Here is a 20,705-nt window from a genome sequence, read left to right on the forward strand (position 1 = left end):
GGGCAATGTGCGGTAGTCGTTGGATTTTTGTTTTTGTGTACGCTTTTTCCCTCAGCACATGTCGCTTTATGGATGATGGCGTCTTCTACATATGTGAAGGATGATACAGGTAATGGACTATTGTTTTGCCGAAAAATATCTTGCTATAGTGAAAGTTGTAATTTTGTAATATTCTTTTTAAGGTGCGACGTTTATCCCGGCCAGTCAGAGACCAGATGGTACATGGCGGAAACCGCGAAGGGTTAGAGATGGATACGTACCGCAAGAAGAAGTTCCACTGTAAGCTCTGAATAGTGTTCTGTACTCAAATATGATTCAACGCTGTTATGAAGATCACCCTTGATTAGCACAGTGAAGCGCAAATGTAGTACTTTAGGCACGATCATCCTGTTTATTTTGCAGGTATGAAAGCAAAGGTAAACAGTGGGCAATGAGCAAGCCGCAATACCCTGTAGGCATGTGTCCAGAGGTTATAAATGCGAGTAAAGCCGCAAATGAGTCTGCTAGACCAATCATACCAGGCCTTTACATTGAACCCAAACCAGAAGGTAAATGCTGCCTAATATTATTGAATGTTGTATTCAACTCATGTTGAAATTAAGATTTAAGGCATCTGTTTTGTGTCTTCATTGTTTAAGAGAGGATTAAATGCATGCCTTAAGCCCGATAAGTTATCGAGTGGAGGTTATTACTTGAAACTTAGCCAATACTCTTGTTCGCCTCTGTACGTTCAACCGAGAAGAGTGTGAAAGCTAACACTGCATTGCAGCTAACTTGTTGTGCTTGCTACTCTGCATATTTATGTGACTTTTAGCTGATTTCGTGTGTGGAATTCTGCGTTTGTAGAAAGACGTTTATTTTTACGTTAACGCTCCCAATTAGTGCTCTGGTTTTTCCAAGTTGGAGGATCAGCATGCAATGAATTTTTTTGATTATGTACTTCATTTTGAAACTCTTTATTGGTTCTGGTCAATTTGGTTTACGTCGTTGCTTTTTATAGCCTTGTGTTATAAAAATGTAATGTATTTTAAGGCTAGTTGAAGAAGTTGTTCCTCTGAATCTCCGGAAAGGTGTTAGGTGCTCTAGGAATCTCTCACAAAGTCACATTATCTTCAAAAGTCTTTTAGTCTATTGAAAGTAAGTCTCACATGGCTTCAGTTCTGATGATAAGTTTCATTGCTTTTTGCAATATGGTGAAATGAGTGCTTAAGTTCACTTTGCTCTCTATGTTTTGAAAATTGCATATCGATTCAAATTTTTCCAAGTTCTATGCTTTTCCTATTTTGGAATGGGATTGGTCTTAACATGACATCAGGTAACATTCAGGTCTGGTTGCTGCTCCCTTAGTTACCCACTGACACACCTGAATGGCAGTCAAAGCAACTATGCCACTATAAAATTATGCCGAAATTCTTCCATTGATATGCAGTTTTGAATTTTATATAAAATTTTGTGTGATACGTTAGATGGAATAAATTATTTCTGCATGCATGAAATTCTTAAGTATCTCAGAAATTAAAGGTTATACATTTGTGACATGAAGAAGATGAATATACATTCTTGAATCAACCAGATCTGTAAATAATAAATAAGTTGAGATCAATCATATTTCACCTCATTTTGAGAACTAACAATCTAATCTAATTAGGGGTGGAAGGATTCAGGATTTTCATCAGATCCAGATTGAATCCTTGATTTCAGGTATCGGATATTTTTGGATCCAGATACATTTTATTTGTCTGCTTTAAAATGAAGTAACTATGTATTATAATTTCTTCTGGGTGCTTCAAGAGAATGCTATTTTAATTGTCTAACACATTTTAATATTTTTACTAAAATCATTATGATAACCTTTCCAAGTTATTTTTTAAGAACACTTCACAATATATTTACACGCTTGGGATCTAAACGGTTATGCTTAGTTTCACATAATAAGCCAGTGGTGCTGAAGACCCTCTCACTGGCAACAGTAGCCTGGGGAATGCAAAGGACTTTTTTGCTGGCCTCTTTTAGTGTTGGATGAGTTTCCTTTACCTTCCAATTTTAAGTTACCCTAACACTGGGAAGACTTGGGCCACTTAAATTCACTTCAGTCTTCCACTACTCTGTTTTGCTGTCTCATCGAATATGCCGTGGTGTTGAACCCATAAGGATGACCCACTTGGAGACTGTTCTGCTTCACTTCTATTTTTTATAAAGGCTATTTAGAGAGAATTCTGAAAGGATAAGGAAAATGATAGCCAAAGAATTGTTTTTAGAACAAATTTCTTCAATGCATTATAAAATTTATTTTTTTAAATTACATACATGCCTCAGAATGCATACTTTATCTCTTCCTGGGCTCTCTTCAGCAGTATCCTCTTGGAAATTGCTACCAAGTTTTTTTTTCTGTAAATGGCATATCGATAAAGTGTGCATCCACCTGGAAAATCAGGAATTGTGCATGAATTTTTAGTACCTTGAAATATGCATGAATAGGGTAGTTTCCTTCATCAAAGAAAACGAAAGGCATTGATTGCGATTCGTTACCCAACATTAGTGAATTCATAATGTACAAACTATTTGGTTTTAGATTTCCCAGTTTAGACAAATGTTAATGGTCAATTTTAACCTCATTTGAAAAAGGCCAGATTGATGCCCATGCGATGCCACTCCACGTGACGTCACAGGGACCTAGATTCTATTCGAGTAGTCAGGAGTTTTTCGTCTGAGATCACCAATGCATGCATAAGGCACAGAGCTCATGGAAACATCTCTTAATAATCGCCTATTAAAATGACATTTTGTCAGAAAGTTTCCTTTGTTTGATAGGGTATTAATAATTCTTATTTAAGCCAAGCGCTACCTGCTAGCAGCCAGCATCGCTGCGGCGCACAATATCCTCGCCCAAGGTCACCTCACATGGTAAAATCGGGATCCAGAATGACGTCACACGGGCTTTTCCGAGCATTCATACTTAGCCGTCGTGTTTTCGCACGCTTGAAAATTTTCACTTTCCATTTAATCGTGAAAAATCGGTATCGTCGTTTAAAAATCTAAAAGCGTGAAATACATACTCCAGAATTAATAATCTTTCAATTAAGGCAATTTCAAAAAATAAGAGACCACCCTATTATTCATAAATTTTTGCTCCAATCTAGAATTTTTCAAATCTTTTATTTCAATTTCATTTGGAATAAAATTTTGCCAGTTCAACGCCCATTCATGTTGCTGGAGATCATTTTTATCCCTTGCAACTTTCTACCTGTTTTTTTTAACTCCTCCTGTAGCATCTGGAACAGAGTTATCTAGGTAATAGAGTAAGTGAGGAAAATAGACTGAGAGTTACATTCTGGTTCCATTATACGAAGCCAGTTTAGAGAAAAAAATGACTAAAAATGAAAAAATTTACCACTGAAATTGTTCCTTTTTTTGCACTTACACGAAGAGAAGCAGTATTAAAACCACCCAACACAATTATCACAGCATTTATCAGGTCCCACTGAATCAGTCGAACAGTATCATGCTGTTATCTTTATTTCAGATGCTGCCAAGAGAATTTCTTTGTTTGGTTCTGCTAATCGCATAAACATATGAAGTGCTATTCTACCATGCTGTTGAATTCAGTCCAAAAAGTCACACGAATTACTGGCATTATGGTTGACCTCAGGGAATGTAACAACTTCAATCCACATGCTGTTCAGTTCAAAAGAACTATTGAAATAATGCACTGTTTAACTCAAATAGTCATGGTTAGCTAGAGATGTTCATATATCCTTGGTGGCACTAACTATGTACAGTGAAACCTCGATTTAACGACACCCCACGGTGCACTAATAAACACTCGCTATAGCGAATTGTCGCTTTACCGGAGGTGGAGCAAATAATAGCCAATATACCTGTTGCGAACAGATATATAGGAACAGGAATGGTGCGGCGACAGATAAACATCTATCCGATAAACGTAAGCATTAATCCAGACGAAAGGCGATGTTTTTTTGCATCACTAAATTTCCTTACTCAAATAACGACCAACTATTCAAACAATTTATAAGCGCCGCACTGAATAAAAATCATGCAAAGCATTGTTTCGTCATCATTATATTTATCGAACGTCAGTTTACCACATAAATTTGAGACTGAGCACTCCATTAACTACATTTCTAACAGATCGCTAGCAATTACAGAGGTTAAGGAGTCTTCATGAAAGTCTTCCGGCGGTGAAACCCTCGCTATGGCGAGAGCCAACACCGAAAGGGTCTCGTAAAAACGAATTTTTAACACGCTTATTATAGGGTCAATTGACGGTGCATCGGCTATCTCTCGTAATAGCGGGGGTGTCGCTATAGCCCGTACTCGCTTTAACGAGGTTCCACTGTATATCTGTAACCACTAACTGTGAGGTTTCTTTAACATGTTCATTCACTTTCTCATAAATATAAGGAAATACTCTATGACCATGAACTGTGTAATATTGCTTCAGATGTGCGATTAGATATTGAAACCCATAATTCTCCTCAAAAGAGTATAGCAGGCCATCAATGCATATTATTTCCGCAATCAGCTTGGTGCTACATTTAGACCGACTATCTGATGAACTAAATTTTTTTCCATCAATTATTTATTTTAAAGGCAATTGCACCCATTGAAAACTGTGTGAAAATTTATGTGTTATAAAATTATTGTACATCTGATTGTGCAGTATTATCAAACTAACATTTCAAAACAAAATGATCATTTGCCTCTTTATTTCCTCATTACCTTTTAATTAGCTTCAACTTTTAATTAGAGTTAATATTTTAGTTTAGTTTTGGAGTAGCTTTCTTATCTTTGTATATTTACTAAGATGCCATAGGTCATTCTGGTGCTGTTGAAAAATTACTGCACCTTTTCTAACCCCTTTGCAGTGTCTCAGAATCTTGTTTGTCACTGTGATATCTGAGATCCTGTTCTAGTTGCTTTGCTATAATCACTTCTCATATTCTTTCTTTTGTATCTGACATGAATGCTTTGTCACTTATACTTATAGCGGCTTTATTTTTCTGAACACAATTGATAATTGTTTTTTTGTGTTGGCAAACAGCATCAAAATCCTCCAAAAAGAAGAAGAAAAAGAAATCTGCCAGCAAGGGAACAGAGGTTGATTCACTCACGGCAGCTGTAAAAAATACCAGTTTGAATCAAAATAAATCTTCGAGTTCTGATAAGAAATCCCCTCCTGAACAAGCGGTAACCACTGATCCACAGAAGAGATTGAAAAATCTTAAGAAGAAGTTGAAGGAAATTGAAGTCCTTGAGATGAGGATAGCCTCAGGGGAATTAAAAAATCCCGAAAAAGAACAGAAAAACAAAATTGAGAGGAAGAACCAGGTATTAAGTGAAATTGAGGACCTAGAGTTGGAATTAGGAACTATTGACTGATTTTTGTTTAACTGAAGACATATTGCTGTGGTTAAAACAGTTAATGAAGTGATTTAATGAACTATGCTCCAAATGTCAAAATTTTTTATGAGAATGAAATTCATTTGAAATTTTATTGTGTTCAAGAGTTGAGACTGTTTACTGACCGGTATCACTGCATTTACAATGCATGTGATAACCATTTATTTTATTTTTCAAATAGTGAAAGATAATGGAATGTTTGACTCAAGTAAAAACCATTCATTATGTGTATTAACCTCAATGTTTACTGTGTTGTTTTGGAGGGAGTGAAATATCTTGGAATTATATTCTCTCTATCTTAGAAAGAAAATATATATGTGACCTCTGCGTGTGATCTGATCATCGTGTAGATAAATCTTTCCAGTTGGTTTTTTTTTTACATTTTAGATCACTAATGATTGTTTCATCATATTTTTCTTGGGAAGCTGTCTGTAATTTTATCACTGATATTCAGTGGTGAAATGATGAAAAAATTTACCTGTATAATATTTATAGCTCTTTATTTAAATGTAAATTTATACATTATCTCAGAAAGGAACTTGGAAATGTATGTACATAATGTTCTAGAGTTAGTGCGTGGAATTTTGGAATTTGAAAATGTTTGCTTAATAAAATATTCCTCTTTTCAATGTGAAAAGTTAAAGAGTTGATTTTAAATGTCATCAAACTACTGGTTTAGGGGCTCCCCCCTTTTTTTTGATCAAGCTGTGAATAGATTGGTGGATACAAATTTGCGGAATTTTCATACAAATACTACATAATGATGTATATCATATTATAAATTATATACACTTTTTTTGGGGTCAATAATTTTTATACACAATATTTTACTGTCAGGTACCAATTTGTAATGATAATTGTCTCAGGTTTGATTGTCTACCATATGATGCACTTTTCTTTTGGATTCATTGTGGACTCACTGCTGCAGTGAAAAGCTTCCGCAAAGTCTTCTGAATTGGACAATGTGCCCTGCACTCTTAATCGATGTATACTGTGTGGATCCGATAGAACCTCCTGCAGTAATGCCTCTGTTGTTGATGATTCACACCATACCTAAGAAATGAATGAGGATTAAATCTTAGTAATTCATAAGTGGTGTTTTTAAGCCTTAGTACATACTAGAATTCCTACTGATTATATTCAGGGCTATAAGGATTATGTCTTCTCAGTTTCATTGCAATTTTTTATGCTATAAAATTTCGAGGACGTAATGCCTTTTTTGTTGTAATAAACCACCCTTTTAATCAGCTCCAAAGTGCATATTGTGGCTGAGGCACCATCTTTACATTTATATGAACTCGGTTCAGATGTTGAGGTTGTTGAGAATGCTTCGCTGGTGATTGATCCAATGATGATATTGTATGATTTAACAAAAAGTGAGGGAAGGTTGGTTGGTGCATGCACTATCCTCTGATGTAAAATATTTACGAGCGCCTATTCTCCTCTTGTCATATCTTGTATTGAGGTGCTCACGCCAACACCGGTTGTCCATCCTGCCTTTCTCAATGGCCTGAGCTATATTGAAAAGGAAATGCTAATGTTTGGAAGGAAGTGATAGGCTTTATCATGCCATTTCTTTTGATGGATATTCAGATGTATTTTCTCGGGAAAGTAGGCAATCAAAAGGACACTTAAAATTACAGAACTTTACAGCTTAAAATTTCCTTCTGTGTTTGACCACAGTTAATGTTATTAGTGGAAAGTATTGTGTGTGGGAAGGAAGCCCTGAAATGAATTTTAAGCATTTCAGGGCTTCCTTGAGGGTCATTAGAAAAATTATCTGGTTTGTGCATTTGGTGTTGTCAATGAGCTTTTAGGTTGCCAGGTGTGGGAATTTATGGTATCTTCAATGATAATTACATAGTTAGTACTGATTTGGTCCCTCAATTCCAAAATTGCTAGAATTTTCAGGGTGGGAACATAATTTTTTTATATTAATCCCGTAGAATGATGGGGATGTTGAAGAGCTTAACCCCAAACCTAATAATTTATTTTAATATTGATACCTGCTGCAAAATCAGGTGCTAAACTTCCTTTCCATGGAGAAATACCAATTATGAACTGCATATATTAACCATATGATTCATTGCCTGTTCACTGTGGGTTAGTAATCCTGGTAATTTAAATACCTTCGTAAAAAAACTTGCAAGGATGTCTTCCGTCTTAATTTCTTTTGTACCTTACACCATAAATGGATTTACACTTGAATTGTTCTATTACTTTAATTAATAGGCTTCAATTATCAGCCTTCTGACTATTCCTTTCATCACAATCATATCTAAACCTCCATTGAATGAAAAGTGACCTTTTATGGGTGAAGCAACTCTAAAATAGGCTGAAAGTGTTATGGAAAGATCCTCAAACTAATGAGAAAAAAGGACAGCCAAGTGGAGAGCCTATAATTAAAGTAAGGATCAATTAATGTTAGGTTTCCTCAAGATCTTGGGCTTTATAATTTGTATGAATATGTTGTAACCCTTTTGAAATGGGCAGTCTGTCATACAGGGTATTATTTCAGTGTGTACACTGTTATGTTAAATCAATCAATTGTATTATTGGATGTGGATGGTTTACAACCCTTTCCAGAAAAATTGAAACGATTTTGACAACAAAGAAGTAATCAAAGTAATGCTGACCATAGCGAATCCCAAGAAAAAAAGCTGCTCTGGTGTGAACTCTTCTAATCCTTGCAGTCTTGGCTCAGGACCATGTTTTTGTACGAATCTGCGGTAGGCAAGGTAAGCTTGTCGTATTCCTCCATTGTCTGCTATATTCTCTCCTTGTGTAATGACACCATTTGCCTAAAAGAAGACGTATTTGTATCAAGTTGAGCACTCTGAAGTAAATCAGCTTTTGAGTGTTATTACTTTAGGGCTTACCATAGCTTCTGTTCCCAGCAAAATATCTAGTTCTGGTACCCTGTAACTTCCATATTGGTCAATGAAACACTGGGCTTTTTTCAGATATGTTTCAATGGTGGACTGAGACCACCACTGGGCCAAATTGCCATGAAGGTCACTCTGTCTTCCCATATCATCAAAGCCGTGAGTTATTTCATGTCCTATAACAACTCCAATGCTGCCATAATTTAGAGCTCTGTGTCAATAAATGATAAGTGATATTTTAGTTTTGTATTGTTGTATGGAGGCTTTTACCTCTCACAAATGTCTCTTATGGGTACATACATGCATCTCTCTTTTTAAGTTACAGCCACTAGGTATAAAAAATTAATTCTCAATGGGGGGTTAACTAATTAAGTTCATTTTGTGATTTATTATGTATGAAGAGATGTTAGCTATTTTTTTAGTTTTGTTTGTACAATACCATCCTATACTTACTGAATGCGGCCTTTTTTGAAGAATGGTGACTGAAGTATGGCTGCTGGGAATGCTGTGGAAAAGAAACTATATTTTACAATAGCAAATTAATCTTACAGTCTTTACTTAATGGTCTTAAAAAATTAATATTCTGATTGGGTATAAATTTAAAATTCTGGTTCACTCGTTCATTCAAATCTGGTTGCATTATATTATTATATACTTAGGCAAATCTTCAGAACTATTGGATTATGATAGACCTCATCATCGATCATTTGACCGTTCGTTAGATAATCCACTCATGCCATGGCCCCTTTAATCCCTTCTATTCTCCTTCCATTGAAATGTTGAAATGACAAAGGAAAGGCATTGCTCAGAAACCAAAGTAAAATGTGTCTAGAATAAATTCGTGAATGGATTATCTGTCTCAGTGACTATTCACTTTGGCTTTTCTTTCATTTACAACAGACTTTCGAAGCTCTACTGTTTTATGCTTTCAATGAAGTATTATATTCCTTGAAGAGTCATTTTTTTCTTACACTTACTGATTGCATTCTTCTGTGGATTATAGAATGCATTAACAACAGCAGGACTTGTGGTCCACCTAGAAAAGGAATAAAATATGGATAGGTGCACTTATAATTGTCAGATACATTAAATTATCCTTGTTATAGCTCATTCTGTTGCAGTGAATATCTGTTCATGGTACTATAATTTGGCAGTAATGAATAATTTTGGTGCTTAAAATTCATCAGTTTGTATAACTTCTCTCATCTGAAGAATACTTACTCAGAACGATCTGTTGGTTTCCTTAGCTTTATGAAAGCTTTCTTTACAAAGAAGGTGTAGGTGGAGACAACATTTTGGAAATGACTCTTTCCAACCGACAGCTGAAAAGAGATTTATGTTAGTTTCTATTCTCTTTCTTTCCCATTTTATGGTACAATAATGAAAAGTTGTTGTTTGAATTTGGAGATTTTGTTGTAAATTCGGGCCCAACTCAATGGGGTGCTTAGCTATTTACCTGGCCACTGGACTAGATTCCCTAACCCTGTCTTAGCATGAGTCCATGGTCAAATTATTGCATTACAAGTGTGTTATAATGCCAAATATTGCTTTTGATTTTCAATAATTTACTCTTGTATAAGAATAAGTAACGTTTTAAAAAACTTTTTGGAATTTCAAATAGATTGCTAGCATTGATAATGACAAAGTAAAAGATAAATTTGTTGGAATGATGAAATATATTTTTAAAAACAGGGCAAGATGCATTGAAAATTAACATATTAGACTACATAGATACCCCTTTGTAGCGTTCTTCAAGAGCTGTTATGTTGCTATACCAGGGAGGATAACCAATGAATTGAGTCATGGCATCTGCCTTCTTGCGTGCAGCCTCCTTGGTCTCATTATCCATCCATGTGAGTCTGCCTACCTCATCTTTGAAAGCTTCACGTATGTGCTCCACCATGTTATCAGCCTGTTGGAAAATAATTGAGTGTTTAGTTCTTGTAGCTGCTCAAGCAAAAAACAAGGGAGAAATGGGGGTGTTATATTAATTAAGAAAGAGTACAGGATTGTATGAAATTGATTTTGAAAATCTGCTTCATTGATGGAAAACATTAAGAGGTGAAAGGAATGCCCTCCTCTCTGTTCAGTGGTAAAAATGCTCAAAAATCTAAGCATTATGCTACCTGTTCAAATTTTAGAGTTAAAAATTAAAATCCTATGCCCTTGTCCAACTATTCAGGGGAAAGTTCCCAATCTGATATTCTTGAAAGGTAATTAATTTTTTACTATGGTTTTACTCTAATGTAAAATTAATTTTCCCTGTTATCATATTTAATTTTTAATCATCCCCTATATTTCACCAACTTAATAAATGAGTGTTTTATTTTTTCAAATTTATTTACATACTTCATATTTCATTATGAGTCCAAAAACATATTCTTTTGAAAATTTTTCTTTCCGCACTATAACTAATTTGCTAACCAAAATATGCTGCATTATCTCCTGACAAGACTTGAATCTCATTATATAATCCAATTGTTGATAGCTTATTGTAGTACATATTGAATTTCACTGTTTCAATGAGAGATTTTGTGGAAATGGCATGGATTTCAAAATTTTGTGGCCACAATGATGCATTTATTCATCCCACTTCAGATTTACCAAACTTAAAATTTGAACTTAAATGAATTGATGGGTAATTATTCCAATGTTTATTTACTTTAATCTTTGAAGTACATGTATACTCACTGATTTCTTTGCATCAACATCAAAGTAACGTTGGACATACTGGTAGCCTGTTGCAAAATCAAAATATGCCCCAACATGATGCACACAGTCTCGCCAGCGAGGTTGGTCTTCCTTTACCCCACTCAGGATTTGGCCAAACTGGAATGCTAGATCTCGCATGCGTTTCGTTGTTTCAGTACTCAGGGCCTTGACAATTTTCCAATGTATGTAATTAGCTAGAAATAGGGAAAAGTACATTTTATCAATTGTGGAATAAGTTACAAAAATGAATGCATATTAATTTATTTTAGTGATATGATGCAATCATCATTTTAAAGTAAGGTTTCAGTAGCATTGGAAAACTGTAATTCATTGCTTATGGGAAACCTGCACATTAGCTAGTAGATTAATTCATCTGATTCCACCTTCTTTAATGCAATCCATTTGTGCCACTCATGAATGACGATGAAATACAAGGCAACAATGCAATTCCATGTAAGCTATCTACTCATTCATTTCTTGCTGGGGGTTATCGAAAACAAATTGTTGTAATAGAGCTATGCACACCTGGTTTGATAGATTGATTTCACACACTATCATATCAGCAAACATTGTAATCACTATTTTATGAACTAGGTGCAGATATATGCACAGGCTAATATCATGTGATTAGGATGATGTGATGTTTAAGTTTACTGCTGGAGGAGAAAGAATTTCTTGACCTTGACTATATTTTCTTTACCAAATCTAATTACTTTCTATGTAGTTTCTGAAAGTTCTAGTCTTTCAAGAAATATCCTGGAAAATGTGATTGTATGGACTCTGGATGTGGATAATGTGTGATTTTATGGACTCTGCATGGGGAAAATATGTGATAGCCGAAGTTACCCCACCTTATTGGGTGACTTCGGCCGCAGTAAATATTTATTTGTAAGTTGGGCTTGCTTTGATTCAAAACTTTAAACCTAATTGGAATTTCAAGCTTTCCCTATTACTTATTTAATTTTTGTCAAAAGAGGGAACCCATTCAATGGAAGAAATAACCAAAGGACTGTCATAAAATTTCCGGAGTCACGTACCCCATTTGACGGTACTCCCATTAATGTCCTCACCAATTATCTTACCTCCACACAGGGGCGGTCTGGGGTGATTGAAGGCCCTCGGCTAGGGCTCATGATGGGGCCCCCCTCTCCCGGGAATATGGGAGTCCTCCCCCGGAAAATTTTACGAAATTGCATGCCCTGAAATGGATTTTGATGCAATTCAGGCTCTTAAAAACCAGATAAAAGTTAATGAAAAGCAATTCCGTAAGACAAAATAACTATGAAAAGTGAGAATTTCACAGGATATAAAAATGAATAGTGTATTATGGTTCTATTATCTATTAATTAGTGAATATTTTCCTTGAAACTGTGCTGAAATGTAAACAAAAAGTCTGAAGTAACCTTTTCGAATAACCCTTTTAAAAAGCATATTGTTCTCTTTTACATTATAACACCTTCATTTTATTCATTTTTTTGTGTAATCATTCCACACCGAGTATGCATAGAGTGTAAAACAAATAGCGAATATGTATAATTTTGTAATTGCAAAAAACTTAGGTTAAAGTAATCTAAGACTTTTGTATTGCACTTTCCATATGCGCTTCTGCACTAAAGACACGAGCGTTGTGGGGGGCCCTTAAGCTCCGGGCCCTCGGTGATTGCCGAGATGGCCAGACCGCCCCTGCCTCCACATTACACTATGCCATGTCTTGGAAAGCATTACTTTACAAACGACCCTGTGCTCATCCTGGGAGGTAAGCAACCAACCTTACGGATATGCCTGAAGGTGATTCTTGCTGCATCATTGGTTAATGCAGGGGTCGTATCTGTGCAGGATGCACCTTGTTCCTTGGCGTACTAGCCCCTCATTTGGTAATGTATGCAGGGAAAGAATCATGGAAAGAGAGTCCCTTTTCCGTAAGGTCATAAAAAATTCTAGCTTCAATAATGACGTCATATCATGACTTCGTTCATTCATTAGAATTCAATAATTTGAGATTCTAAGGCGAAAGGATGTTTTTGATCACGGCCTAATCTCACCGTTGATATTGCGAGAAGTTGGTTATGGATGAAAAGCTGATAAATTAATTGACATTGTATGATATTTTGATGTTTGTTATCGGGCGGCATATCACGATATTTTATCGAAAAACTATGTGCCGCCAATGCCCAAAATTTAGTATCAGATCCTCTATAGATTTTATGCGTGATATTTTCCGATATTTCAATGCATCGCCCAGGCCTACTCCTGTTATGGCCATGTCCCCCCTGAGGCCCGGAATCAATGGGACTGCGTAGAGGAGGCCTAATTCCATCCCACAGAAGACTTATTTCTACATGCCGCTTCGGTCGCATTTTAATCGGTTTCCATAAATGTCCGCGGCGCGATGATGAGTGCAATGCGATTCTTTTTTGTACAATATTTTGTAGTAGAATGTTTGGAATTGCGAGGAACAGCATTGAAATGTTGTGAATTTGATAGATCACATCATAATGTGTATAATGTTCGGTTAGCATCCTTAATTATACCTTATTTCCCCGTGGAACTCGGGTCAATTTTTCCGTCAGCGACGCTAGTGGCGACTTTTGTAAACTCATTTAAATGCGCGGTGGGTGACAGATATTTAGAGGCCGAATTGAGGATCCTCTTTTGTAATATTCGTGCCCGGAATCACCCTTGGCGAGCCTGGTCGCATCAGCTCTTTGGCCTCACCGATTACCCGAAGAGGCGTCCTGTCCAGCAGTGCTTCCAGCCTGAATATGTAGTCCACTTCCCGCACGATGATCCTTTCCTCTGGGTCCACGCTCGCAACGCCTTTCAGGACGTTGCTGAGGAACCGATTCCACTTGATCCGGGCGTATGGCTGCGTCACCTCGGCCCTTTCCGTCCACTTCTGCAGGGTCCGCAGTATCATTGGGTTGTACAGTTTGAATGGGTCCCTCCTCTGCTCGCTTGGAGTAGATATCTTTAGGAAAAGTGTGCGGGATATAAAACAGGGTGATTCAAGAAGTATACCACAACTTTAAAAATTTCTATGTAATCAAAGAAGCACAACAAGAAACTTTTGTTGAACATCCTTATAAAGAGCATGGGCGCACCCAGCGAGGGGAAGGAGGGGGAAGATGCCCCCCTAGAAGCAAAAATCGCAAATGTCTTTCAGGAAAATAATATTTTTCCAAGCAAATAATTTTAAAAAGTAATAAAGAGCTGTTACCTACAGTTTTCCTTAAAATGTTGTTTTCATTCACCTTTTCCATGTTTAAATCTTACCTACAACTTGAAAAACCATGGATACGCCCTTGATAAAGAGTATATAAAAATGTTTTTTTTTCACTTAAAAAATAGTTCCCAAATGTTCAATATGAACCCCTAAAGGCACTCAATAAACCAGCGATATCAACCCAATACTCAAATTTGTTCCACATTCTCAATCAGTGGCGTAACTCGGAATATTCTTTGGGGGGATTAGGGGGCTTTGGAGGGGGATGAGGGAGATTAGCGGGGGCTACACCCCCAGGAAACGGGGAAAGGAAAAATATTGAAAAATAACATGCCTGAAAATGCAATTTAAATCAATTTGGCATTTAAAATTTAACTTTAAGCAGATGCAGTTAATACATATCAAATCCAGACAAGATTTTTAAATCATTTTTTGATTTCTATGAGGCTTTGGGGGCAGGATACATCCCCCCTCCACCCTCCATAGTTACGCCACTGCTCTCAATAATATATCGGGCGTAACAGTTTGGATAGCTTCTGTTGTTTCTTGTTTCCGATCATCAATACTTAATGGTAGAAGTGGTCGAAACGTCATTTCCTTAACAGTGGCGTAACTAGGAACATGCTTTGGAAGGGGTTCTTCCCCCCACCCCCCCAGGCAACGGGAGGTCTGGAAAAATTTTTGAATAATGAAATGCCCGGAAATACATTTTACATCATTTTGGCCCTTAAAATTTAACCATAAGCAGATGCAGTTATTATGCGTCAAAACTAGACAATAGTTATAAATATTTTGTTATTTGTCAGAGGCTTTGGGGGGAATCGATACCCTCCACCCATAGTTACGCCACTGATCCTTAACATGATGAAAAATCACAGCGGATGAGGTCAGGGCTTCTTGGAGGCCATTGGTGAAGTAGGCTTACGTCAACGGCGCTTCAAGCGAACAATTAATGAGCGACTAAACGAAACATAAGAGCTTAAGAAATTTCGAGCTATAAAACTTTGGAGCCTCCTTAATTCGACGACGGATAGTGCTTATCTGTCCTTTCCTTCTCTGCAGAATTACCGATTTTTAAGGTTGTAGTATTCTTTTTTAATCACCCTGTATAATAAGTTGATGTTAGGAGGCGAACAAAACTGATTATCCAAGCATGGCGAAGAGTACCGAAAACGGTGGCTTACGATCTTTTAAGCATCAGAATATGTGTTAGAATAGATTTCTGGCATTTTTGTGCCACGATATATTTGAGCTAAAGAATAGTAAAGCTAATGTTTCAATTTTTAGTCTGTAACACAAAATCTTTTAGTAAAGACAGACTGATATTGAGACTGCGCTAAATTAGCGTATTTAAGTTAAGGTGAAGAATATTGGTTCGATCAGGTCTCACAGTTAATTATTTTATGATGTTGAGAGTGAAATTGCGCGTGAAAAATGTTTCTAAATTAGCCTTGTGACATCTTAATTTCGCTATAACGGGTCTACTCCTCTCATTTACCTTTACTGCTGTGTTGTTGAAAATGCGTTTTTGGTGTATTTTATTTATCTTAAGGTTTTCTTCGTCATCGCAAATGTCTAGCTCTTTATGAGACTTAAAATTCGATGCCTTCAGCTCTACAAAAAATGCTTCTAATAAGTGATGAAATAGTATTCATAGTGACTTATAATTCAATTTGTTGAAAAGATACGGCCTTTTTCCCTCAGAACGAGGAAGAAGGAAAGAATATAGAACGTATATGAGCCTCCGGATGCTCCCTGTGCGATAAGGTCAGTGACCGGAAGATGCTCCAGTATATGGAGTGAAAAAAAGATGATTATGTGATATTTTTAGCCGTAACACCATAAACTGAAAACTAAGAAATTTAAAGCAACATGGACATTGAAATTAATCGCGAATCTCTTATTTCTTTTGCCGAGAATTCTTTGCTTGAGAACAGACGCAATTACGTTAACTAGTCGTGTGTCTGCTGTATTTTATAATTTTATGCTGTACCAATTCCAGGACAACTTAGGGAATTTCTGGGTCCATTAATGTAGCTGGATCAATGGCGTAACTCTGGGGGGATGAGGGGATAGATCCCCCCCCAAAGCCTCGGAGAAAAAAAAATATTTAAAACTATTGTCTAGTTTTGGCATTTAATAACTGCATCTGCTTAAAGTTAAATTTTTAGCGTCACAATGATGTAAAATGCATTTCCATGCATGTCATTTTTCAAAAATTTTCCCGGATCCCGTTGCATTGGGAGGGGGGGTCGCAACCCCAGTCTATCCCATCCCCCAAACCATATTCCTAGTTACGCCACTGAGCTGGATAATTTTCATCGTTGCTAAAGACCTCTTTGAATTCGTATGAATTATTCAGGAGAAATAAATCAGCCTTTTGGTTCCTCAAATTACCTATCGACTACTACCATACTTACCTTACGTCAAAATTTATTATCAACTATTGCTTTATATCCACCTCTTCCATTTCATTCCTAAGCCTATTCTTTGGCTTCACATCTCTAACAGTTTGAGTGATAGTATCTCTCGTATTCAGGCGGGATTTCTCAATTTCGTGCATTTTGTCTTGTGTTAACTTAAGCGAGAATATTTACATATTTAAAAAGTGTAGAATACATATTTTCTGTATTTCAAAGCCATCTTATTGTATACGAATATTCGTATTTTTTAGAGAATACTAAGGCTAAGTCGAACCCTGTGCCGACTATTACTATCATTGCGGATAAAATCTGCTCGAGTTTGGCACCGGATGAGTCTGTTTAAGGCCTTAAACAGACTTCCCCGGTAACACACCCGAGAAGATTTTATCAATAGTTTTCGCCGGTAAAGCTTACGATTTGTTACCATTGTCTTATTAATGAAAAAGCATAGGTATGCTAAAAAGATAATAATTATTGCATTACACGATTTCGAAACACATTAAGCCTAAAATTGAAATTGGAATATGATAAATGATACATATAAGATTTCAAGAAAATATTGTGTTCTGGAAAGACCCTTGGAGCACCGTACATGCAAGTTTTACGAAAATAGGCTAGGGAAAAACCAGAACGTGAGTGGGCAGTGAAGAATCAACTTCGGCAGTGGCGCAGCTAGGAATTAAGGCTAGGGGGGGGTTTTAGGCGCAACTAATACTTACGGGTGTGGGGGTATTGCATACCCACCAGGGTAAGCAGGAGTTGCGGGGGCCCTCCTCCAGAAAAAAACTTTAAGAATAATGGCTCAAAATGGCGAGTTTTACAGCTTTCTGAGGGATATTTGATTAATCCAAGCACTATTGTATAAGTAATACTAATCCATTAAGTAAAATGGATTAAACTTAAAAATTTCTCTGACCTCTGGGGGGGGGGATTTATCCTCCAAAACCCCCCCTCGCTGCGCCACTGAGCTTCGGTATCGGAGATCTTTATATAGATATTGCTTACTTTGGCCAATTCGATTTCGAACTCGATGAGGTTGAAGGAATCAACGGCGATCCGTGATTTGGTGACCGCTTTCGACTTGTTGCTGGGTATAGGCTCGCGCAGTGCCTTGGTCACCTCCCATGCGGCGGCCGCCAGCCACTGTCGGTAGGCCTCGATCTGCTTGCTGTACGTCAAGGGCTCAATCAGCATGGATCGAGGCAACCCGAAGGAGGCTTGGTCTACCTGAGGAAAGAATAACAGTCAGAAGAAACGATTAGGCTTACTACGATGACACATTACGGCTAGGGATGTGCCAAGTTAATGGCCATCTTACGACTCTTTCGAAGAAACTTTGGCGGAGTAATCGGATTCAAAAATCGGCCAGTTTTATTTCAATTTTGTTTCAAGTTATACGCTAGACTTGGAATTTAAATCATAGATACGTGATTTCTATTCCTTCAATGGTGGCAGGGTAAAGTCCTCGCCTGCCAAATAAGAGGTCGCGAGTTCGAGTTGAGTCCATTTGGAGAGATTGCCCATATCTAGGGTATGGTTATTCATGCATTATTACGGCTAGGGTTGTGCCAAGTTAATGGCCATCTTACGACTCTTTCGTAGAAAATTTGGCGGAGTAATCGGATTTAAAAACCGGTCAGTTTTATTTAAATTTTGTTTCAAGTTATACGTTATACTTGGAATTAAAATCAAAGATACGTGATTTCTATTCCTTCAATGGTGGCAGGGTAAAGTCCCTGCCAGCCAAATAAGAGGTCGCGGGTTCGAGTTCCGTCTGGAGAGGTTGCCCATATCTAGGGCATGGTTATTCATGCACGTGTAATAGTTAAATTGTTGAAAACGTCAATGTAAAGGGCCAATCCGCTGTTTTGGGTGGTGTGGGAGTAAATTGGGTCCATAAAAAAATTAAAATCGACGTAATATTTTCCGCTGACTGGCTAGATCCGCCTTTAGATTAGCTTCGTTGAGGTTAGGTGTAGAATATTTGTTCGATCCCAGGTCAAGTTAAAATTTTTTTATGATTTATTTTTATGTGATATTCACCACTTCTCTCCCGGCATGCTTTAAAATAGTCAAATATGAATGCAAGCGCACCACTGGTTGCAGGATACTTGGTACCCTAATCACTGTTGCGTTATCGTATTCCATGGCCAAAAACATGACAGTAGGTACTTATCTATATTTGACCACATATCTCCGTAAAATTGAATGAGAATTCGGGGTAGTATAGCGGACTTCACAGATGTTCGGAAAGCCTATGGACCATGGTTTCATCCACGGTCCGGGTGAAATATTTTCTCGAAATTACAATTTTCAATTTTTTTAGATCGCATTTATTTCCATGCATTGACGTAGGTGCATAAGAAACCCCGAACGAAACGGATGTATAGTAGGCAACGGATGAGGACCCTTTCAAGGCTACAACACACTGGGGCCGGGAATCAGTACCGGAACTGATTCGCCCAGTCAATCGGACATTGCTTGGCAGAGGCGCACCTAGGAATTAAGGCTGGGGGGAGGAGGTTTAGGTGCAACTAATACCGGGGTATGTGGGGGTATGGAATACCCACCAGGATAAGCAGTTGGTGTGAGATTAATAAATTGCGGAATTTTAAGATAAATGGTTCCAAATGGTTAGTTTTACGGCTTTCTGAGGGATATTTTATTAATCCTTGCTCTATTCTATTAGTAATATCAATCCAATTAAGTAAAATGGATTAAACTTAAAATTTCTCCGACTTTTGGGGGGGGGGGGGGTGTTTATCCCCCAAAACCCCCACCCCTCGCTGCGCCACTGTTGGTTGGAAGTTCATTAAGTGATTGCACAAGGTGCGCGAGCAACGTGTAACTTGACAAATTTTCGATCGTTGGAGTTCCTTCACTCTCGATTGAGCTCACGATTATCTAACATCTAACGTAGTGGCGATTGTGTATGTGCGATCGTCATCAAGCAATCGATATTTACGATCACGAATATTACAATAGAGGATCCTCAATTCAGCCTAATAATGTGTTGCCGCCGCGCGTAAATGGATTTACAGAGGTCGCCACTCGCGTCGCTGACGGACAAATTGATCCGAGATCCTTGGGGAAATAAGGTATAGTTAGGGTTGCCAACAGGGAATTTACATTCTGCATGATGTTATTTATCAAATTAATAACTCGTCAATACTATTAATTGCAATTGCAAACATTATACTTCAAAATATTGGAAAAAAGTGGGTCGCATTGCATTCATCACTGCGCTGTGGACATTTTGGAAAGCCGATTAAAATGCGACTGAAGGGGCACAGAAATCAACCTTCTGTGAGATGCAATTGGGCATCCTGTATGGAATTCCCTTGTTTACGATGTTTATTTATTTCCAACTTCCCCGTAAATAACACGTAACGGACTTTAAAATGGGGGTTCCAAGTTCCAAGTTGCGCTTTGCTGGTGTTGGAACTTCCAACACCAGCAAAGCGCAACGCAAACATCCATACCCGAGATAGGGACCACCTGCCCAGATGGGATTCGAACCCACGACCTGCGGTTTTGCAGGCAACGAATTTAACACTCCGTCATCGACGCCGGCAAAATTTCTCCCAACGTTTTTGTTCGAGCCCACGACTCCGAGATTAAGAGCCTCGTGCTCTGCCAACTGAGGTATTGGGACAGATGATATCTGATTTTCGTCACCTTTTGTGCTCTCGTTTTCTTTGTACGCGTCTTTCCACTTGTGGTTGCTTTGAAAAGAGAGTCTTTTAACAATATTGAGTTCAGTGACAATTACCTAATTTAGTTCACGTTATTGAAAGTTTTTGTCTCCGCGTATAAATAGAGCATTTTCTCCCGGGAGGATTACGATGCAGACGAAAACGCTCAGTTATTGGTTCCTCGGTATTTGACGTTAAAGTGCATATCATTGAATCAGCTAAGCCTGAAAACACGTCGTACGAAATGACGTCACAGGTTTGAGACTATGGCTGCCTGGTGTTTCTGCGTAACATTAATTTTGCAAATTTAAATAATTGATATCTCACAAAAAAGTACCTCAAATGT

General features: G+C 37.5%; 2 protein-coding genes across 2 annotated transcripts in view; one reads left to right on the forward strand and one right to left on the reverse strand.

Moving 5' to 3' along the window:
- On the forward strand, positions 1-6,058 carry LOC124158750 (partner of Y14 and mago). The gene is made up of 4 exons (XM_046534024.1): positions 1-109; positions 183-279; positions 403-548; positions 5,063-6,058. Exons 1-4 carry the CDS (start codon positions 73-75, stop codon positions 5,398-5,400), a joined length of 618 nt encoding a protein of 205 aa, XP_046389980.1. The 5' UTR covers positions 1-72; the 3' UTR covers positions 5,401-6,058.
- The window catches only part of LOC124158749 (neprilysin-4-like), a 22,692-nt gene continuing 7,891 nt past the window's right edge, over positions 5,905-20,705 (reverse strand). Inside the window, exons 7-16 of the mRNA XM_046534023.1 lie at positions 17,670-17,891; positions 13,734-13,986; positions 10,998-11,212; positions 10,042-10,218; positions 9,528-9,628; positions 9,284-9,342; positions 8,760-8,811; positions 8,301-8,517; positions 8,058-8,222; positions 5,905-6,474 (exon numbers count right to left, since the gene is read on the reverse strand). Of these exons, the coding sequence (XP_046389979.1) occupies positions 6,298-6,474; positions 8,058-8,222; positions 8,301-8,517; positions 8,760-8,811; positions 9,284-9,342; positions 9,528-9,628; positions 10,042-10,218; positions 10,998-11,212; positions 13,734-13,986; positions 17,670-17,891 (1,638 nt within the window). The 3' untranslated portion in view covers positions 5,905-6,297. The remainder of the gene's footprint in view (positions 6,475-8,057; positions 8,223-8,300; positions 8,518-8,759; positions 8,812-9,283; positions 9,343-9,527; positions 9,629-10,041; positions 10,219-10,997; positions 11,213-13,733; positions 13,987-17,669; positions 17,892-20,705) is intronic.

This window comes from Ischnura elegans, chromosome 5 (assembly GCF_921293095.1).
Source record: "Ischnura elegans chromosome 5, ioIscEleg1.1, whole genome shotgun sequence".
NCBI classification, from domain to species: Eukaryota; Metazoa; Arthropoda; class Insecta; order Odonata; family Coenagrionidae; genus Ischnura; species Ischnura elegans.

What these genes read in the sequence shown, in the direction of transcription:
- LOC124158750 (XM_046534024.1), top strand. Translation starts at nt 73, where the DNA reads ATGATGGCGTCTTCTACATATGTGAAGGATGATACAG. An exon ending in ATATGTGAAGGATGATACAG is followed by an intron (nt 110 to 182) that starts GTAATGGACTAT and finishes ATTCTTTTTAAG; the next exon opens with GTGCGACGTTTATCCCGGCC. An exon ending in CCGCAAGAAGAAGTTCCACT is followed by an intron (nt 280 to 402) that starts GTAAGCTCTGAA and finishes TTTATTTTGCAG; the next exon opens with GTATGAAAGCAAAGGTAAAC.